At 36.0% G+C, this 20,703-nt stretch overlaps 1 protein-coding gene across 1 annotated transcript in view; it reads left to right on the forward strand.

Annotated features, from left to right (window-relative positions):
* SMC3 (structural maintenance of chromosomes 3) overlaps positions 1–20,451 on the forward strand; it is a 28,354-nt gene extending 7,903 nt beyond the window's left edge. Inside the window, exons 7-29 of the mRNA XM_075026366.1 lie at positions 256–334; positions 1,684–1,801; positions 2,365–2,540; positions 2,726–2,806; positions 3,065–3,229; positions 3,773–3,894; positions 4,318–4,531; positions 6,747–6,850; positions 7,065–7,164; positions 7,632–7,792; positions 9,517–9,658; positions 10,929–11,079; positions 12,099–12,251; positions 14,598–14,749; positions 14,979–15,137; positions 15,846–15,953; positions 16,354–16,462; positions 17,108–17,355; positions 17,474–17,686; positions 18,430–18,621; positions 18,789–18,966; positions 19,562–19,668; positions 19,981–20,451. Of these exons, the coding sequence (XP_074882467.1) occupies positions 256–334; positions 1,684–1,801; positions 2,365–2,540; positions 2,726–2,806; positions 3,065–3,229; positions 3,773–3,894; positions 4,318–4,531; positions 6,747–6,850; positions 7,065–7,164; positions 7,632–7,792; positions 9,517–9,658; positions 10,929–11,079; positions 12,099–12,251; positions 14,598–14,749; positions 14,979–15,137; positions 15,846–15,953; positions 16,354–16,462; positions 17,108–17,355; positions 17,474–17,686; positions 18,430–18,621; positions 18,789–18,966; positions 19,562–19,668; positions 19,981–20,052 (3,304 nt within the window). The 3' untranslated portion in view covers positions 20,053–20,451. The remainder of the gene's footprint in view (positions 1–255; positions 335–1,683; positions 1,802–2,364; positions 2,541–2,725; positions 2,807–3,064; positions 3,230–3,772; positions 3,895–4,317; positions 4,532–6,746; positions 6,851–7,064; positions 7,165–7,631; positions 7,793–9,516; positions 9,659–10,928; positions 11,080–12,098; positions 12,252–14,597; positions 14,750–14,978; positions 15,138–15,845; positions 15,954–16,353; positions 16,463–17,107; positions 17,356–17,473; positions 17,687–18,429; positions 18,622–18,788; positions 18,967–19,561; positions 19,669–19,980) is intronic.
* The last annotated feature ends 252 nt before the right edge of the window (positions 20,452–20,703 follow it).

Below are 20,703 nucleotides of genomic sequence, written 5' to 3' on the forward strand. Positions count from 1 at the left end.
TATTTGCCTCCTCTTCACTTCAAGGTGCTTCTTTCTTAACCTCTTTCCAACATTATAGTATTTTATTTATTTTCCATTTTTATTCTCTTATTTCATTTCAGAATTAGCTATTATTAAATAAAGAAGCTTCTTTAAAAAGCATGCATTGCACACAGTGACTATAGCATGTGTTGCATAGTTGTGATACTTTGCTGAATTTTTACAGCTGACATTTTTACTGTAAGTGTTATTAATAGAGTCACAATAACATTTCAGGAAAAATGATGTAATGAATCTTCTTGAAAGTGCTGGATTTTCTCGCAGTAATCCCTACTATATCGTCAAACAAGGAAAGGTAAGGTTCTTTTTCACAGAGCGGAAGAAATCACTATCAAGAGTATTGTGTTTCCTGGATGCCAAACTTAGTTCAATTATTGCAGAAGTAAACCAAAACCTAAATCACTTTTACTTTTAATCAGTTCTTGTAGATGCTGCTTTTGCAAATACTACTGTTTTAGTAGTTTATGTTGATGTTAAGAAAAAAGTTTTAATGTCTGTAATGTTGATATTCAGAAGTTTTCTGAATTTTCCTGGTAATCTTTGCAATCACGTGCTTTTCTGTATACTTAAATACAAAGCAAACTTGATTCCTGTGACTATTTCAGTGTAAATTTATAGATTTCAGGGCCTTAAAATGAGGCAGTAAAGTAATTGTAGAGGATTTTAAGAGGCTAAAAATACTGTCAATGGAGGATGGATGGAAACATGGAAGCACCAAAAGTGAACACAGAGCAGGGAAGGGGCTCACACAGAATGGCCTGTATTAACTCGTCTTCAAGACCCAAGCATGCATACCAGAGCTTTCAAAGAACACTCAGATCTGGAGTCAAAGTACAGATTACTTGTAATGGCTCACAGTGTGGGGATACTGGTAACAGTCAGCTCTGAAAGATTACTGAAAGGCATACCTGAAAGAGGAATGCAGGAGACTTGAGGAGCACTTGATGACAGAAATAATGACCCAGCAGTACAGTCTCTCAAATGTTTATCAAGATAAATTTTCCTATCCAGCTGAAGGTGTCTATTTGGAAGAAACAACTTCAGCTGGAAAGTCAGTTGTGTTTTACAGTAGGGATTGGTGCACATGACACAGCCAAAATACACATACTGGTTTTAATATAATACAAAATTAGAAACAGTTACTTCTTACAAAAGGATGCAATCACTGAAATTCTATTGAAGGAAAGTGAGTTTTACATTGGGTTTAATTGTATGACTGATTTCATGTTGGATTAATGAGTGTTTCATGACCTGAATTATTCTAAGATTTATAACCCCTACATTTTGGTGTGGTTTTATGGAGGCGTTTAAATTATTTGGTTTAGCACCAGGACTTAAAAGCCCAAGCTTGAGTTTCTCTAAACATAATTTTGAGTGTGTAATTATTTCTTCAGTTTACGTAATACTAGTATCTTGAGTTTTGGCAATAACTGGTAGCATTTGAAAACCAATAAAATTCATTACAAGCAGAATACTTGTCATCCTAAAGTAATTGTCTCAAAAGGAAAGCAGTATGGTATATACTAGGTATCTGAATCTTCCTGCCAAAACCTCATGCAAGCAAAAAAAGTGCAATCTTTGATCTGTTGTGGTTAGCCATACTTCCAGAGCAGGCTATTGAAATCATAGATCTTGAATTTTCAGATCAACCAGATGGCCACAGCTCCTGACTCTCAAAGACTGAAGTTACTAAGAGAAGTAGCTGGTACCAGAGTGTACGATGAACGTAAAGAAGAGAGTATTTCACTAATGAAAGAAACAGGTAAAAATAGTTTTAAGAAATGAATGTTTTACACCACAATAATTCTGTTAACCCTAAAGGTTTATGGCTTTTTCAGTAGAGCTAATTGCTAGATAGATTTTATTTGTGGTATGTTAAATGGTACAGAGCATGTCATATCTCCTCCTTGAATTTTAAATATCTCAAAAGTTTTAGTAAGTCATTTCATGTGTGCTTTTAGTAATAAAACTTTTTACCTAGGTTAACAGGGATATTTGTACTGTTCAAAACATGAGTAATGTCAGCTGGCAGTGATCAAAAAATCAGGATACCTACTGCTATGCAAACACTAAAGTGGTAGTGTAGTCTATAATTATTTTAAGTGTGTGAGTCAAGAGAGTACATGCTTGTGTTGCATTACATAACTAGTATCAGCAGTTCTGCTGTTAGGATGTTTTTTGGGGGAACTTCTGGACATGGGTTCTCCTTTTAACATTTCATAACTGTTGACAAATAGTTAATCACTGGAGGAGATTCGGTAGCTTTAAAGGTGTGGGAATGTATTAGTGTTTAACTGAACTTTGGTCTTGTCATCTTTTCTAAAGAGGGCAAGCGAGAGAAGATCAATGAATTGTTGAAATACATTGAGGAGCGACTGCATACGCTAGAAGAGGAGAAAGAAGAGCTGGCTCAGTACCAGAAATGGGATAAAATGAGGAGAGCGTTAGAATACACCATTTATAATCAGGAGCTTAATGAAACCCGAGCTAAGCTTGATGAGGTAAAATATCTTGGCTAATGCAAAATATAACATGAGCTGTTGATTTGCTTTTTGACAACATCTCCTTGCATTCCTTGATAGAATCCTGTCAATGTTCTTCACTAATATAACAAATTGTTTTCTTTCTGGAACTACTACTAAAACAGAATCTTGCTACTTAAGCTATTGGTGATATTTCTGTACAGCTTTCTGCCAAACGGGAGACAAGTGGAGAGAAATCCAGGCAGCTGAGAGATGCACAGCAAGATGCTAGAGATAAAATGGAGGTAAAAATACTTTTAACAAGGGCTCTCTGGAGGTGTGTTTTGCTTTATGGGTTGGTTTTGTTGGGGGGGTGGGGGTGGAGGGGGGGATGTTGTAAAACGGTGTTAAATTCTATTTTATGTTTTCATCCTGTTTGGAAATGGGAGAAGTTGTTCACACTTTTAGTGTATCGTGACTACCTAATAACGATCTTAGGAGTCTTGACAGACACTGAAATGTGCATGCAGTGTTTAAGATACTACATACTTAAATTTGCATAGGAAATAGAACGGCAAGTTCGAGAACTGAAGACGAAGATTTCAGCAATGAAAGAAGAGAAAGAACAACTTAGCGCTGAAAGACAGGAGCAGATTAAACAGAGGACTAAATTAGAGCTAAAGGCTAAAGACCTGCAGGATGAATTAGCTGGCAACAGTGAACAAAGGGTATGTAACAGTGGTGAAGACTTACAATGGCATTGGCACAAGGTAGTATACCTGTACATTGAAGTTTTGGTTTTAGACTGTGGCCTTTTGTTGTTTTCTGAGGTTTGCCAGACAGATACCTTAGTTTTTTGTGATGTCTTTAGTGTGCTTCTAGGGGATGTAAGTATAGACTGCTGTGTTACCCTTTATTTGTCATCCTGCATGTTGCAAAATCAAGCACCTATAATTCTCTTGATCTTAATTGCTGCAAGTATTGGGAAGAAGGGTTTTGTTTGTAGCACTAATTCGAACTTTGTTGTTTGGCCCATACAGACCTTCCTTGCTTGCATAGTTTAGCTTTTTGACAATTCTTCATTTCATCCCTCTTTGCTGTCCCGATTGGAACTGAATTAACTTCTGTTAAGTGTTGAAACAGCATACTATCAGATAAGCAATGGCAACTTGCAATGTTACGATTAAATTATTCTTTAGAAGGGTGTAGTTATCTAGTAATACAGTTCCTGATATTACCTAACTTTAAATACTGCTTTGTTTGACTTTCAGAAAAGACTGTTAAAAGAGAGGCAAAAGCTTCTTGAGAAAATTGAGGAGAAGCAGAAAGAATTAGCAGAAACGGAGCCAAAATTCAACAGTGTAAAAGAAAAAGAAGAGAGGGGAATTGCTAGGTCTGTGGCATTTTATAATGGGGAGTCAAAGCATTTAAAAAAAACCCCAAGATACTATCAATACTATCCATATGTGCAATTAACTCAGTTGTATTTCTTGCTTGAGAATGAGTAAGCTATATATGTACTTACAGACGGTCTATAAAAAGCTTCCTTTATTGTTGGGGAGGGGAACAGTATCTGGTGAAATTAATTTTTAAGCTTAACCACTTTTGTGGGCTATTGTCAACTTTTTGTTTTGTGAAGTCCTCTGGGTGATTTTGTGGTTATAACATGATCCTTTTCTTTTTGTTACTGATTTGGTGCTTAAATTTTAGAGCCTGGTTTGACACACATTTGAAAATTCTTATGGTAATTTTTCATGCTTGCTGTTAAATTCAAGATTTCTTTATAATACAGTGTGTCTTTCCCTTCTCAAAATAGACTTGCACAGGCTACGCAGGAAAGAACAGATCTTTATGCAAAACAAGGTCGAGGAAGCCAGTTTACTTCCAAAGAAGAAAGGGATAAGTGGATAAAGAAAGAACTGAAGTCTTTAGATCAAGCCATCAATGACAAGAAGCGGCAGATTGCAGCTATACACAAGGATTTAGAGGATACAGAGGCAAACAAGGAGAAAAATTTGGAACAGTACAGTGTAAGTGTTCATCTTATTACTTCTCAGTATTTTTGAGAGAAGGGTTAAACAATCTAATCTTGGACAATTAGACTTTAGTGCCTATTTATAAGCAAGATGAGACTTTCTGGTTGGGTGTGGTCTTTCAAAAATGTATTCTTGAAAACATCTGTAGATAAACCCAAAATTGCCTTTAGCACTGCATCTAACTTAACTCTGTATGTTGACTTTCTGGTACTTCCCCCAAAGTGTTTGGCCTGAGTTTTCAGGAAGACACTTTGTCCTGGTTTCAGCTGGGATAGAGTTAATTGTCTTCCTAGTAGCTGGTACAGTGCTATGTTTAGTTCAGTATGTGAAGAATGTTGATAACACTGATGTTTTCAGTTGTTGCTAAGTAATGTTTAGTCTAAAGTCAAGGATTTTTCAGATTCTGATGCCCAGCCAGCCAGAAAGCTGGAGGGACACAAGAACTTGGGAGGGGACACAGCCAGGACAGCTGACCCAAACTGGCCAAAGGGGTATTCCATACTGTGTGATGTCACATCTAGTGTATAAACTGGAGGGAGTGGAGGCAGGGGGGATCGCCGCTTGGAGACTAACGGGGCATCAATCGGTGAACAATTGCATTGTGCATCACTTGTATATTCTAATCCTTTTATTATTACTATTGTCACTTTATTAGTGTTATCATTATTAGTTTCTTTTTTTCTGTTATATTAAACTGTTCTTATCTCAACCCATGAGTTTTACTTCTTTTCCCGATTTTTCTCCCCCATCCCACTGGGTGGGGGGGAAGTGAGTGAGCAGCTGCATGGTGCTTAGTTGTTGGCTGGGGTTAAACCACGACAGACTTAGATCAGCCTTGCTCTTGTCTATGTTGAACATGGCCCTTTCATATAGATAACAATTTGTTATGTTTTTATAGAGGTCTACATTGGTTGTTTTCATTTTTCTCTTATTTTCCCTAAACAGAGGATCTTTTAAACTGTGCTGCAAGCACCACACCTTTGCACCACAATTGCAGCTGGCTAGAATTTGCATCCCTATGCATGTTAGAAGACGAATCTGGCTCAGTATTATCTGCATAACTTTTAGATTTTAATTTCCATTTAGAAACAGCTCTTACACTGCAAATACAGCAGTACGATCCAAAAATATGACTCTTGCTAGGAGCTACGGGAGTGAAAACCCCTGTGCTTGCGGTGGGAGAGCATCCAGTGCCAGTGCTGCTACCCTGCATGTGCTGATAGACAGTGTTCTTGGTCTTTGTGTAATATATCTACCAAAATTGAGGATCAGTCTGACAAAATCTAGGAATGTAGTTGTATGAAGCCAATGGTGTTCTGCTAAAATACTGTTTGGGTGGGGCCCACATTTGCAAAGTAATGATTCTCTGAGTTGGTGAATGAAAGAAATGGAATTTACCACTGACTATAATTGTATTGTACTGCTCAATAGGAATTCTACAGAATTGAAGAGGTTAAATTTGCAGTGGGCTTTGATTCCTTTTATGAACATGTCTTTGTTTTCTTTTGCTCCTTCAGGAAGTTTGATTTATGCTTAAGCTAAGAGTTTTATAGCTTTTTGTTGTTCAGAGCGGGGGGTGTCTTGGGTGAATGTGATGGAGAGCTTGCAAAGTTAGGTTGGAAAAACTTGGCTACATTTTGAGAACACAGCTAGTCCTGTACACTTGTAACTATGAAAACGTTATCTGAGTGCTAGCCTTGAGCTGCTTTGAAAATGGCAAGTTTTAAATGAGCAAGGGGAGGGTGTCTGTGCATTGGCTTAAACAGCATGCTGTTGACAGCAGCTGTGGTGAAGTACTTAGTACTGCTGGAGAGCAGGCTAGGATTCTTGACTAATAGCAGTATGGCATGGTATGCAAGACTAGTATGTATGTTCTTACCACAAATGTTATTTCAGAGCATGATTACCTATAGTTATGTGTATCATAGTTACTGTTTTTATTCAGTTTCTTACTGTGACTTAGCCATTTCACTGTAATACCCGGATGCACAGGTTAACTCAGTACCTGCCTTGCAGTCTACTTAACTTCACCTTGATAACTGCTCCCTTACAAAGATGTATTTATTCTTAGTGCTTTTGCAGTTTGTTGTAAATTGGTTAAGGCGTTTGTAGGAATTGTTTCTGAATTTTAAGTAGTAATTTAGTATTGAATAAAAGATTTTCTAACATAGAGAGCTGTGGTTTCATACTGTTCTTTTCTTTGTGTTAGAAACTGGACCAGGATCTTAATGAAGTGAAGGCTCGTGTTGAAGAACTCGACAGAAAATACTATGAAGTGAAGAATAAAAAGGATGAACTACAGAGCGAAAGAAAGTTAGTATTTAATGGAAATATGTCTGAATCTCAATGTGAAGGACCCCAACTGTGTAGTTGTTAACACGGCATGTAGATTTTTTTAAATGTAACCACGTATGAACTCCTGCACTTTGCCTTCCTGTTAAATTAGCAGCCTTCGAGGATAATAATAATGAAAAAATCTTCAGACTTTATTCACACTTAAAATATTTTAATTATTTTTGTTTTGTAGTTATCTATGGAGGGAAGAGAATGCAGAACAACAAGCTCTTGCTGCAAAGCGGGAGGATTTAGAAAAGAAACAGCAGCTTCTCAGAGCAGCAACAGGAAAGGTAAGATACCTTGTATTTGAGAATTCCTTGTGGAAGCTTTTCTTCTTATTCTTAAAGGACAAGTCATAGCCATATCTGAAAGGTATGACAGTTATTTCTTCTGGTTATGGTCTTACTGTCATAATTAAGATGGACAAATTAAATTTGTAAGCTGAATTGTTCAAATATTTATAGCTCTAGAACTACTTGGAAATTTGTTTTGTTAGCTCAAGGTAATTGAGGGGAGGTAAGGAGACCAGGTAGAAATGGAATACTTTTAAAACTTCTTATATCTTTTTACCTTTAAAAAAAAAAAAAAAGACCCTGACAAGTGGTGGACTCAAATATTTAGGTATCTTCTGTTACAGCTGTTAGTTAGCAGAAGCTTGGCAAAAAAGAAGGTTATGATTTTCACAAAGTTAAAGGTAAAATGGATATTACTTCTACATGTTTTTATTGCAGTACAATAATGAGTCATATTTTAACAGGCTATTTTGAATGGTATAGACAGCATAAACAAAGTGTTGGAGCACTTCCGTCGAAAAGGCATAAACCAGCATGTGTTAAATGGCTATCATGGCATTGTGATGAATAACTTTGAATGTGAACCAGCTTTCTACACCTGTGTTGAAGTTACTGCAGGGAACAGGTAATTACGTGCTTTTCAGTGTTAAGTTAAAGCAGCTGCAGTGTTAACAGTTTAGTTATTGGTGCCAGTTGCTACTGAAAGTGTTACTCTTGTGAACTTGAGCTCTTGTGCTTTTTTTGTCAAAGTGCCTTCTATATAGCATGATCAAACTGCTACTTCTTCAAGAAGGAACTAAGAAGAATTCTGCCTATTTAAAAATTAATCCTAGCTGCTCTTGATCTTGTCTAAAAAAAACCTAAAACAAAACCACAGAAAGACCCCAAAAAAGGCCCCAGACCCACACTCTTTACCAGAAGGATTGGTGGTGAGGCTGAGCTATATTGAATAAAGTGGATGGCATCTTCCAGTGTGAAGATTTCTACAGTAAGCAATGCTGATTGATTGATAACAATCAATAAGAATTATTTCACTTACACTAGAAAATGTCATGGGTGAGGATGGTCTCCAAACTGTCAAAACCTGCTATTTATAAGTTACCTGAAAAGACGTTGAATGTTAATGAATCTGTGTCTAATGTGTGTTCTAGAAGAAGTAAGTGCTTGTTGGGTGATCCACCACTTCCTGCAGCATCTGACACTTCAAATTAATTTAAATTGTCTTTTTGTGTGATCAGTCCCCCATTCCAATACATAAGTATTGTATTGAATGCAAATTCTTGTTCTAATGAAATGTAGATAGTGGCATAAGGGCAGGAAGGAGAACAGAGGTGACATGATCTTGCAAACTATCACATAGAAATGTGGATGCTACCACAATTTGAAATGCAGTCCCTCATCTGAAGCATCTGTGTCTGTGTGAACAGGTAAAACTTGTGGGTTGAAATAAGGACAGTTTAATGGGACAGAAAAGGAAGGGAAAATAATAAGATAATATACAAAACAATTGATGCACAATACAATTGCTCACCACCTGCTGACTGATGCCCAGCCAATCCCTGAGCTGTGGTGTCCCCTGCGCATGATGTCATACTGTATGGAAAACCACTTCAGCTTGTTTAGGTCAGCTGTCCGTGCTGTGTTCCATCCCAGCTTCTTGTGCACTCCCAGCCTCTGCTGGCAGGGCAGTATGAGAAGCTGAAAAGTCCTCCACTTAGTATAAACACTGCTTAGCAACAACTAAAACATCAGTGTGTTATCAACATTCTTCTCATACTAAAGCCAAAACACAGCACTATACCAGCTACTAGGAAGAAAATTAACTATTCCAGCTGAAACCAGGACAGCCCCCCATAGTTTGGAAAAAGCAGTAACAAGCAAACTGTAGTTCAACTTGCAAAAGAGATCACTTATTTCAATCCCTCTGATGCTAGTCCCGTCATGCAGAGGGAGATAGATGTGGTTTCTGTTTCTGTTGTGTACTGAGACATAAGGTGCAAACTCTATAAATCCATGCAAAGAGGGCTGAATATTGTATATTGAAATGGTATGGAGGACAGAGGTGTGCAGCTGAACCAAAAAAGGCTGTGTGTACAGTGACATGGTACGCGTGTTGAGCTGCTCTTGTGACTCAAGGGTGGAATGCAAAATTTCTGGCTGATCCCATTTTAATGGAAGTGAATAGAGTGTATCCACTTGCTTATTCTAAGGCACAGACTTGAAGAAAAAAATGCAATGCACCTTTGTATTGATATGTTATTTAATGGTACTTCTATGCTTACTGTTCCCGTATGAGTATGTTAGTGCTTTTAGCACAGTAAAGTTTTATTTGTTGGCCTTGTTAATTAGGTTGTTTTATCACATTGTGGATTCTGATGAGGTCAGTACAAAGATCCTAATGGAATTTAACAAAATGAACCTTCCTGGAGAAGTTACTTTCCTCCCTCTGAACAAGCTGGATGTTAGAGATACTGCTTATCCTGAGACTAATGTGAGTTAGAATTCTTCTTGAACCTTCCTCTACTTCATAATTACAAAGCCTCGTATTTTGAATTGTTTGCGTATATTGCATATTGCCCACCACTTGCTTTGCTGCTGAATGTCTGCATTTAAATAATACTTCTAATATATGCTTCTCAACATAAAAAACCCCTCTGTTATAGGAAAATACTTTCTTACCAGGTACTTGCTCTTTAAAGTTTAACTTCACCTTACAAGTAAATAGGTGATACTAAAAAGTAGAATTTTATTGTAACCTCATAATCAATAATTGCCTGAATTACTGAATTGTAATTCTTTAAACTGAAATGCTGCCATGGATGAAAGCTGAAGAGCTGTGTTACATGTTATAGCCATGGACAATTTCTCAAAGTCATTGGAAATGAGTTGTGTTTTTAAAAATGCATAAATAAACCTTAAGTGGCAACCATTTAAAAAGTAGCTCTGAAATATATTTCAAGAAAGTATCTGCTCTTACTTGAAATTTTAGTAGTGAATTAATTGTGTAAATGTTAATTGCTTCCTACAATAATCATGGTAGAATAAGTTCTTTAAAAATAGATTTTTTTTTTTCTTTTTTCCTCAGATAAACATAGGAGAAAATAAAAAGGAAACCATCATGACTTCTAGTGTGCTTATTTTGGAGGGTTTTACTAGTAAAATTGTGTTAATGTTTGTGTCCTGTTCTCTACAGAAAGGAACAATGTTTTAGAGGAAAAAAATTTTACTGCCGATTTATGATACTTCCTCAACTTGTTTCAGTAGCAATTTAATGCTCGGATGAGATTCCTGGCAGACTCTTAGTTGACTTAAGGCTCAAGCCTAGCTGTTAAAAGCTAAAATTGCAAAATCTTGCACTTGATTTCCATAGAGTGTTTATGTGTTTGTCTTGGGAATGTTCAGTCAGTGTGTCATCCTTCTACCAACTGACAGCTGTTTATTTCCAAAGTATCATTCACAATATTGTGTTTTGATTTTAGGGTTTGACATCCTGTTTGTAAATAATGATATACACAGTTCCAGAAGTCTTAGTTCTAGATGGATTTTATTGATTGTGAAGCCAATGTTACTATTCAGTGAATTTGAGATATGCTAAACTTTTAGAAATTCTTGTTATAAGGTTAGAATGTATTCTGTTTTTACTCTTGATGGTAGTTTTTTTTTTTTCCAGGGCGCTCTTGAATTCTGTGTATGAATTGGTTGAAATGTATTGTCGTATTTGTATCAGTATGTTCTTCTCATTAAAATCACTGTCACTTTAGGATGCTATTCCTATGATCAGTAAACTGAGATACAATCCAAGATTTGACAAAGCTTTCAAACATGTTTTTGGAAAGACTCTGATTTGTCGTAGCATGGAAGTGTCTACCCAGCTGGCCAGAGCTTTCACTATGGATTGTATTACTCTGGAAGGTAAATATTGCAATTTTATAAATTATTGTAAAAATGGGATCCCTGGAATATAAGGCTCATTAAACACGGTCTGTTAGTGTTGTCAACATAAGGTTATTTTAAATAATAGTATACTTGACTAAGATGTACAAGGTTGCACTTGGTTAAGTACAGTGCTTAAAACCACAGAATTTCTTCACAAACCATTGAATTTTCTTATCTAAAAATTAGTAGCTATGTATCTCCATCCTGAGAATTGTAAAGCATATAAGCTTTATATTATTTTTTACTATGTTTTATCCAATTTAGCAGGCATTTGTTTTCCTGGTGTATTTTTGGTGTTCTCCACAAACTTAAACCAGTGTTTAGGGTGTGAATGGATAGCCTTAATTACTGATAAGTGCAAGGTGAATTCTTTTGCCTACCAGATGCATTTAGATGTTGTGTTCTCTGAAATAATCTGTATCTCTTGTTAATTGCCTGTTCTTGGAGGGCATATGCCCTGCAGGCTTATTGTCTTTTTGTCTCTTAAAGTCAATCTGAAAAAATTCCTAAGAATGTCTGAGGAGGAAATGATTAATTTTTCAGTAACCGTGTACTCTACCAGCCACAGATGCTGCTAATTACTCGCCCTCTCTTTTGTTTTCTCCCTCACAGAAGATCTGAGGTTTGGGTTTTTTTTTTTTTTAAACTGCTAGTGCCAGGCATTTGCATTTTTCCCTTAATACAAGTATTTTTTTTCCTTCAAGTTGCATGGTTTCAGAAGTTCATTTAAAAAAATAATTAGCTAATGCTTAAAGGAGATCATAGCAGTCTGTGTTGGTCTTGAGAAAGGAAATGCACTTTAAATTGAGTACAGAAATAAGCATTTCCCTAATTACTGTAAACATACATACATGATTACTGATACTGATGCAGTGCTTCTGTAGGTTAGTTGAAATGTTCTAGTTAATCTGCTAAGTTGTATTGTAGAAAATGCTCTGAATGTTATGGAGAGCATGTAGTGTGCAGTTTATAGTCTCATTCTGTTATGCTCTTAGGTGATCAAGTCAGCCATCGTGGTGCTTTGACTGGGGGTTATTATGACACAAGGAAGTCTCGGCTTGAATTGCAAAAAGATGTTAGAAAGGCAGAAGAAGAACTTGGTGAACTTGAAGCAAAACTCAATGAAAACTTACGCAGAAACATTGAAAATATCCTTTTATTGTTCTTGGGGAAAGGTTCTGTGATAACTAAGCTTTTGTTTTGCAGTTACGCTAATAGATGAAAAAAGAGGAGACTAACTTTTGTTAATGTTACATACTAGCTGTGGCATTTGTTTTGACTGTTGCTTGTGCAACCTGGTTCTGTATGTTACTGTAGAGATTTTAGAAACAAAGAAATCAATGGTAAAACAGAAACAAACAAAAACCCTGCCTGTGAAAATTGGTGTACAACCATTGAAAATAACAGATCTTAAAACATATCCATTGTTTGTGTGCCTGAATTGCATTTTTTTTTAAAAAATCATTTTTAGATCAATGCAGCTACTTAAGAAATTGTTTTTATACCACTGCTGTTAGTTTTTTGGTAAAAATTCCATAGTGGGGAAACTTGACTGAAAAATAGTAATTGAAGCACATCTTGTCTAATAGTTTGCTTCAGAGAGTGGCTGGTGCTGTAGACTTCAGGAAAAAGTAGCATTAGTAATCTGTCCCCGTTAAAATTTGATCTTGACCTTTAAAGCTTAGAGATGAGGTTAAACCCTAAATTATAAGGCTTTCTATTCCTTCTAGAGTTTGTTGTAGTAACTGCTATAACCAGATATTCTTGTTATCTGTCTTAATCTTCACTGCTTCTTCTGACTCATGCTATATTTTTAGTACTTGTGTCCTGAATTGGTGTGTTACATAGTCCACTTATGCTGTGGGGAGGAGATGCAGAGCATTATATTATAATTAAGCTCCGAGTTACTTGACAGTATTGATCTTTTCAGTCTCTTTGTGCAAAACTTCACGTAACTGTCACATTTTTCTCTAGCCCCTTTAATGCTACAGTGTCCTTTTGAGATCCAGTATCTAGAATTCAGGAGCAAGGGAGGTTTATACAATTTTCTTCTCCATTATCCAGGTCATTCTGTCCTTTGAACTGAATGCCTTTTGTTTTTTGATCTGCAGCAGTGCATTAGAGACATTTTGGGGGCAGCAGATAAGCAGAACACTGAGGCCTATGCTTAGATCCACAGCTGATTAGCAAAACTTATAGAAGTATATACCTATGTCATGTTAAGTCAGTGAAAGAATGTCAAAATGATCTGTTAAATGTGACTTAAATAGACTGAATTTGCCACCTGGCTTTACGTGCTCCAGCAATAATTGGAAAGTCTTTCATTCTTCTTATTGTTATCTGTAGGCAATGTACAGACCCAATTTGCGTATCTACAATTAAGTATTTATCAAGTACGGCATTTTCTCCTTCCTTAGGTCTTTTTTTTTAAACTACAGATACGTAGGCATATGGTTTTAAAAGGGTTTGTGCAGAAACTAATTTTAACACTAATCCCAGTGTGCGTTGTACAGGTAGCCTGCTTCTTGTAGCTAGGAATGGGAGCTCGAATTCCTGCTGCTTGTAGTTAAATTACCCAATTACATGTTAGACCGTTTGATTTCAATATAACTAACTTTTAACCAGGACTACTGTTCTGGAACTGAGAAATCTTTCTTGCTGTCATTTAAGTCAAAATCTTTAGGCTTGGGTTTCTTTTCGAGGAGGGATCTATAGAGGATGTAGGTAGGGTGTTCTGTGGCATGCTCTTCAGCTGTGGTAGATCAGTGACTGTAATAAGAGTTGTTATGTCAGTCTGACAGTAACTTTTAGAACATAAACAGTCCTCAGTTGTTTTGAAAGTAAATTATCCATTCCTGCTACTGTTCTGTAGCTCATTCAGTTTTCCCAAAACGTTTGAGTATGTAGTGAAGTGTTTTACTGTAACCTCTGCTTAGGGGAATTATTTAATTTTTAGGGCACTTAAGTTGATGTGTTAAAATATACATTGTAGTAGGAGTAATGTGATGTTAGCGATTCAACATAAATTAAACCAGAATATTCTGCAAGCTGTGCATCATATAACTTAAGCCATTATATCAAAATTTGCATGAAGAAATTAAATTACGCTTTTTGTGTCAGAATTGAGTAAGGGATAATTGTATTGTTCTATTATTTCTTTTTAAATGTAGGCATCTGCTCTTCTGTATTTTGTAGGATTTGAGTTTTCTTAACAAGTTCAAATGTATCCCTGTATTCTTCAGTGCCATGTTGTAAAAATAACAGCTAAATGAAGCTTGCTTGTTTGTTCTTGGAATTGATAAGGGTGCTCAATTCAATTTTCTTGATGGTTCTTGATTTCTCCTGTACAACTGAATGTTTTGGTTTTGTGGGGTTTTTGTTTGGTTTTTATTTTGATGGTAGCTGAATATGCCAAATGGAATAAAAATTGAAGGTACTAGTAGGTATAAAATGCCTTTTGAAACAAGGTCAGAGTTTTCCTTAGCCCACGGTATGGATTAATAATGAGATTGACCAGCTAATGAACCAAATGCAGCAAATTGAGACACAGCAGAGAAAGTTCAAAGCCTCCCGAGACAGTATTTTGTCAGAGATGAAAATGCTAAAGGAGAAAAGGCAGCAGTCTGAAAAGACATTTATGCCTAAGGTATAGTATGGGAATATTGAAAGCTGTACTGGTTTTATATTAATTGTTTCATTAATATCACTGGTAAGCTTGCATTCCTTTCCTGTGGTGGTTAACATCATAATACGAAATATGAAGAGATGACTAGAGAACATCACAAAAAATATGTTTATGTAAACAGAAAAGTGAAAATTATATAAATCTACGGATTGCTTTGAGGAATGATTTTTGTCTAATATCTGTTCCATAGCAACGCAGTTTGCAGAGCTTGGAGGCAAGTTTACATGCTATGGAGTCAACTAGAGAATCGTTAAAAGCAGAACTGGGGACTGATTTGTTGTCTCAGCTCAGTCTTGAAGATCAGAAACGTGTGGATGCTCTCAATGATGAAATTCGACAACTACAGCAAGTAAGGAGATTAAAATGTCTTGCCATTAAATGTGGTACCTCTCTTCACAGTAAACTTATTTTTGTCCTTTTGTGTGAAAAGTCACTTATAAATATAGTGTAATGAAAGCATTGTTTCATCAGTAATAGGTAGGCATGTTTGGAGTTCTCTCATTTGCAGAGTATATTTGCATGTTTTTCTCAATTGCTGGGTGAATGTTACTAGCTGTATTGTATGAGAATTATGGCTATTTGTGTTGGAATCGTCACAGTTTCCTTGCTCCTACTCTTGGACTTTTCAGATTGTATCTATTTATTGTTGTAAGGAATGATGTACAGTGTGGAAAAACAATGCCTTTAAGCACATAGTAGATGAGACAAAAACTAAGGTTTTGTCTGACACCCATGTTGTTGAAAAAATACTACTGCTTAAGTATACTCTCTAAAGCTCTTCTGGGTTTAAGAATTGGATTCAGATGCTAATACAGTTTAAGAAACTTACTGATTTGTATGGTTGACTTTTACACTTAAGACAGTTGCAAAAATACTTGCGATTTGGTTCGTTCTACCTGTTAAAATTAGAGCAACAGTCCAAAGAATTGTGCAATGTTTTAGTAGAGTTGTGTAAAGAGTGGTTTTTTGTTTGTTTGTCTCTTTTTTTTTTTTTTTTTTAACAAGGAAAAGATAGTTGTTTAGGAGTCAGTTAAGGCAATTAATATACTTTTTTCAGGAAAACAGACAGCTTTTGAATGAGAGGATTAAACTAGAAGGCATTATCACGAGAGTCGAAACATACCTCAATGAGAATCTGAGAAAACGCTTAGACCAAGTGGAACAAGTAAGGATTTTCTCTTAAATGTACTTTTGCAATCTGTTTGTCATTTATTTCCAGGCCTTTAATGTATTAATTATTTGATAATGCAGGGTAATGAATGAGTATGTATCTGTGATGGGGTTTGCTTCCCTATATTACAAGCTGAGTGAAGTGTTTTACTTACATTTCAGCACAGTATTTTAGGTATGTGAATTTTTGACAGAAATCCTACTGTAAACACACAGCCTGTGTATAAATAGGACCATCATAATGACAGGTTTATTTGAATATCTAACTGTTCTCTAAAACTTTCTAAAATAGTTAATATACTTATATGTAGAGTAGCAGAAGATAACTTGTTTGTCTGGCTTAAACTTTGTTTCCCTCTGTGCTGAAGCCTGGTGGCATTTACTTTGTTCCATAGGAACTGAATGAACTTCGAGAAACAGAAGGTGGCACAGTTCTTACTGCCACAACATCAGAACTTGAGGCTATCAACAAACGAGTGAAAGATACACTGGCACGGTCAGATGGTTGGTAGCATCATTTTTTTGAAAGAAAATTCTCCAGGGTTTTGAAAGTTCACACATACCATATTTTGGTTTAGAAATAGACCGTAATATGAGATGTAATCATTAATTCATTAATTTCAAATACGCTGTAGTAGTTACAGTGTGTAACAGATTTTTTTCAAACTTAGCCCAAAAGATAAGTGAAACAAGATTTTGTGCAAGTGTCCACAGTTGCACACCATAATGCCAATAAGTATGTGTTGGTGATAACAGACTTCTGGCTTCAGGGCATAGTACTTCTGAAGCAACCTTAATACAAGCATGATCTTGTATAGTTCTTGAATTTTGTCTAAGCTATCTAAAACTAAGTTGTTGTCAAAGAGGAAATGGCATCTGTATGGCTTGAACTTTTTTTGCTTCTTGTTCTGTACTTTAACAATATGACCTTAGTATGTTTGTTAGGTTTTCTTTAAGCCATATACTGATAGGGAAGAAAAGAAAGGTATTTTCAGCTTTTCATCTTAAAATTAATTTTCTAGTCCTTGATAGATCTTTTTCTTTAGATTAGCTTTTTATTTCATAAATACTTGACTGGATAATTGCTGATTTTATGCAGGGATGTAAGACTTACCACTTTGGGTTTTGTGCTCTCACCCGATATCCCAGATCTGGATAATTCTATTGACAAAACAGAAGCAGGAATTAAAGAGCTTCAAAAGAGCATGGAACGCTGGAAGAACATGGAAAAGGAGCATATGGATGCCATTAACCACGATACAAAAGAACTTGAAAAAATGACTAACAGGCAAGGCATGCTTCTCAAGAAGAAAGAGGAATGCATGAAGAAAATCCGAGAGTTGGGTTCACTTCCACAGGAGGCTTTTGAAAAGTATCAGACTCTAAGTTTAAAGCAGGTAATAAGTATGCTTGGTTTCATATTTCATGACCTGAAATACTAGTCATGTACATCTTGAGTGTCAAACGTGGCTAGAATTGCAAGTCACTTTGATTATTAATATTTTCCATTTACAGTTATTCCGCAAGCTGGAGCAGTGCAATACGGAACTGAAGAAATACAGTCACGTTAATAAAAAAGCTTTAGATCAGTTTGTGAATTTTTCAGAGCAGAAGGAAAAATTGATAAAAAGACAAGAAGAACTGGACAGGGGCTACAAATCCATCATGGAGCTGATGAATGTCCTTGAGCTCAGGAAGTACGAAGCTATTCAGCTGACTTTCAAACAGGTAACAAAATGGCAACAATTGTGAAGATGCTGGTGCTGAAATCAAATCGTCCCATTATGTAGCAGCTCTATGGGAAGAAGCAGATATTAAGTACTTCCATAATAATAGTGGCCAGTATCATGTAACTTGAGGTTTGTGTTTTGTTGGGTTTTTCTGGGTGTTTTTTTTTTTTTTTTTTTTTTAAATACTGAGAAAGAAATAGAATAGCATTTTAAATAGGTGCTCATCTTGGTTGTATTACAACTCTAGCTCTGCTTTAAATCTCTTAAATGCTTCCTTTCTGGTGAATCTTTGTACTATGTATGACCCTTTCTGGGGAATGTCTGGTAAAAAACTCTGCACCAAATCCATTCTCCAAATTTAGTGAAAGTAATTCCTAATGTTAACAAAGGATATTAGCTATGAAGTGTGTGAAGTCTTCCCTTAAAATGTCATTTGCTTAACTAAGACGTCATCTGAAGTTTACTGAAATGAATCATACTTAGTTTTGCTGCTGGTTTTAGGTTTTAATTCTGCCATTTTCTTGAAAAAAATTTGAGAAAATTCTCATACTATAGGAACAGTTGGCTTAGATGTTTTTAAACCAAACTCTGTATAGCCTATGTTTCTCACTTCTGCTTAAGAATGACTGTGGATCTCTGCTTTGAAGAAGATATTTGGTGTGATCATGTAAAAACAGCTGTTGCCTGCATTTGGTTTCGCTATGTAAAAATGAGCTGGTGTATTGACTGTTTCTTTTTCAGGTGTCAAAAAATTTCAGTGAAGTGTTCCAGAAGCTAGTCCCTGGTGGTAAGGCCACGTTAGTGATGAAGAAAGGAGATGTGGAGGGCAGTCAGTCCCAGGATGAAGGTGAAGGCAGCACTGAGAGTGAAAGGGGATCCGGATCTCAGAGCAGTGTTCCATCTGTAGACCAGTTCACTGGAGTTGGCATAAGGGTAAAGAAAAATATTTGTGTTTCAGTACTCTGAATATTCGTTTAGATTGCCTTTTAACTATATTTTTAAAAGGCAATGTTTAATTGGTCCTGTTTATTTACTATAATAACAAGTGATGTTGTGGTTTAATATTTTGAAATCATCTTGCTGTTGCATTGTTTTCTTAGGTATCATTCACAGGGAAGCAGGGTGAAATGAGAGAAATGCAGCAACTTTCAGGTGGACAGAAATCCTTAGTGGCCCTAGCCCTGATATTTGCTATCCAGAAGTGTGATCCAGCTCCATTTTACTTGTTTGATGAAATTGACCAAGCCTTGGATGCTCAGCATAGGAAAGCTGTTTCAGGTAACTGTCGATCTTTATTCATCTTCACTGTGGTTGAAGGTGATAGTCTGTCTTTTCATCCCTGATGTTTAAGATAAAAACTTTTAATCATAAAGGCACATTTTTGAATATCCCAACACGTGTGTTAGAATTTAACTTTGTGCCTTCTGAAGCTTTCATGAACTTGGTTTTACGTAGAAGTTCTGTGTTGTCTACTGCGTCTAAACCGTCTCCTTACCATGCTTCAGTGTGATGGAAGTAGTTGTGTTCTGAGGTGTAGCTTGATTTTTAAAAATGAACTTTTAGCTCATTGCATTGTTGGGGAAGTCCTTACTCAGTTTTTCATCATAGAAGTTTAATACCCCACTGATCTTGTTGAGTGGCTGGATTTGTCAGACTTGATAGTGGAATTAATGATACTTAAAAACCTGGTATGGATCTGTTCTTGATTTGTGGGGTTTTCTTTTTTGTTTTTTTGTTTTGCTTTGTTTTGTTCTATTAACCAAAACCTCATTTTGAGTAAGGAATAGCAAACTCTGTGCCAGTCTCATATTAGGATCTGTCCCACTTTACTGAAAAGATGACACTCATAAAGAATTCTTGTGTTCTTTTTTAGATATGATTATGGAACTAGCTGAACATGCTCAGTTCATTACAACAACTTTTAGGCCTGAACTGCTTGAGTCAGCTGACAAGTTCTATGGTGTAAAATTCAGAAACAAGGTAAATCATGTTTTATGGTGTTTACTGAGAACCTTATCAAGCTGTGCATTTGAGACTTGACTTAACAAGAGTTCAAAGTGAATTAGTCTTATTTCAGTGATGGATTTCTAGTTATGTCATAGTTTTGTGTACAAGTTCTCTGCTTCCTGAAAAAGAATTTAAATATCTACAGATGTCCCTTGTCATGTTCTTTAAAGGAAATCAGAAATTGATTATAGGCCTGTTGATGAGTCCTGGAGCCTTCAGAAATAAGTCTGTCTTATTCTGCAGGAGATAACTGTAATAAATGTATACTTCTTTTTGTTCCACCAGGTTAGTCATATTGATGTGATCACAGCAGAAATGGCCAAAGACTTTGTAGAAGATGACACCACCCATGGTTGAACAAAATTGTACTTACTGCTTGTTTGGAAGATGTGTATAGTGCTATGTTTATGCCAGGGACCTGTAAATTTAAAATAGGAAGTATTTAGTCCTTGTTTAAAATAGTTTTTGAACATACATTTTAACCAAGACCCCAGAAGGCTTAGTTTCAGAGGAGCTTGAGTATCCATTTTGTCTCTGTTGCTGTATTTTATAAGATAATTGTTAATGTTACCTTTATACAGTACCTGTAGTTTGGAAATTTTATTCTCTTCCCTCAAATCTTTTGTAAAGTGTCTGTTGCTGTTTTAAAGCTTTTCAGAAAGTGGTAGCTATTACTTCTTAAGTATAATTTTATCATTTATATTGCCTCACATGGTTTTTTTTAATGGCTTCAATTAAAATGATTGGTTTTATCGCTGTAACTTGTATACATTAAGTTTTTGGTTTATATTGTCTTTATTTAGAGGATTCCGCTGAGATGGAGTAAATACTGTTTGGTCATACTGGAGCTGCATAGTTCAGAAGTATGAGACAAAGCAATTCTTTCAAGCCATGCTTAATTCTCTTTTTCCCCTTCTTTGCACATTGCCAATGCCATCAGAAAACTGTCCCAAATCTGTGCTTGTCCAAATTCATTGTGTTCTGGTTATTGAACTGAAAAAAATGTAA

This window comes from Buteo buteo, chromosome 4, assembly GCF_964188355.1.
Source record: "Buteo buteo chromosome 4, bButBut1.hap1.1, whole genome shotgun sequence".
NCBI lineage: Eukaryota > Metazoa > Chordata > Aves > Accipitriformes > Accipitridae > Buteo > Buteo buteo.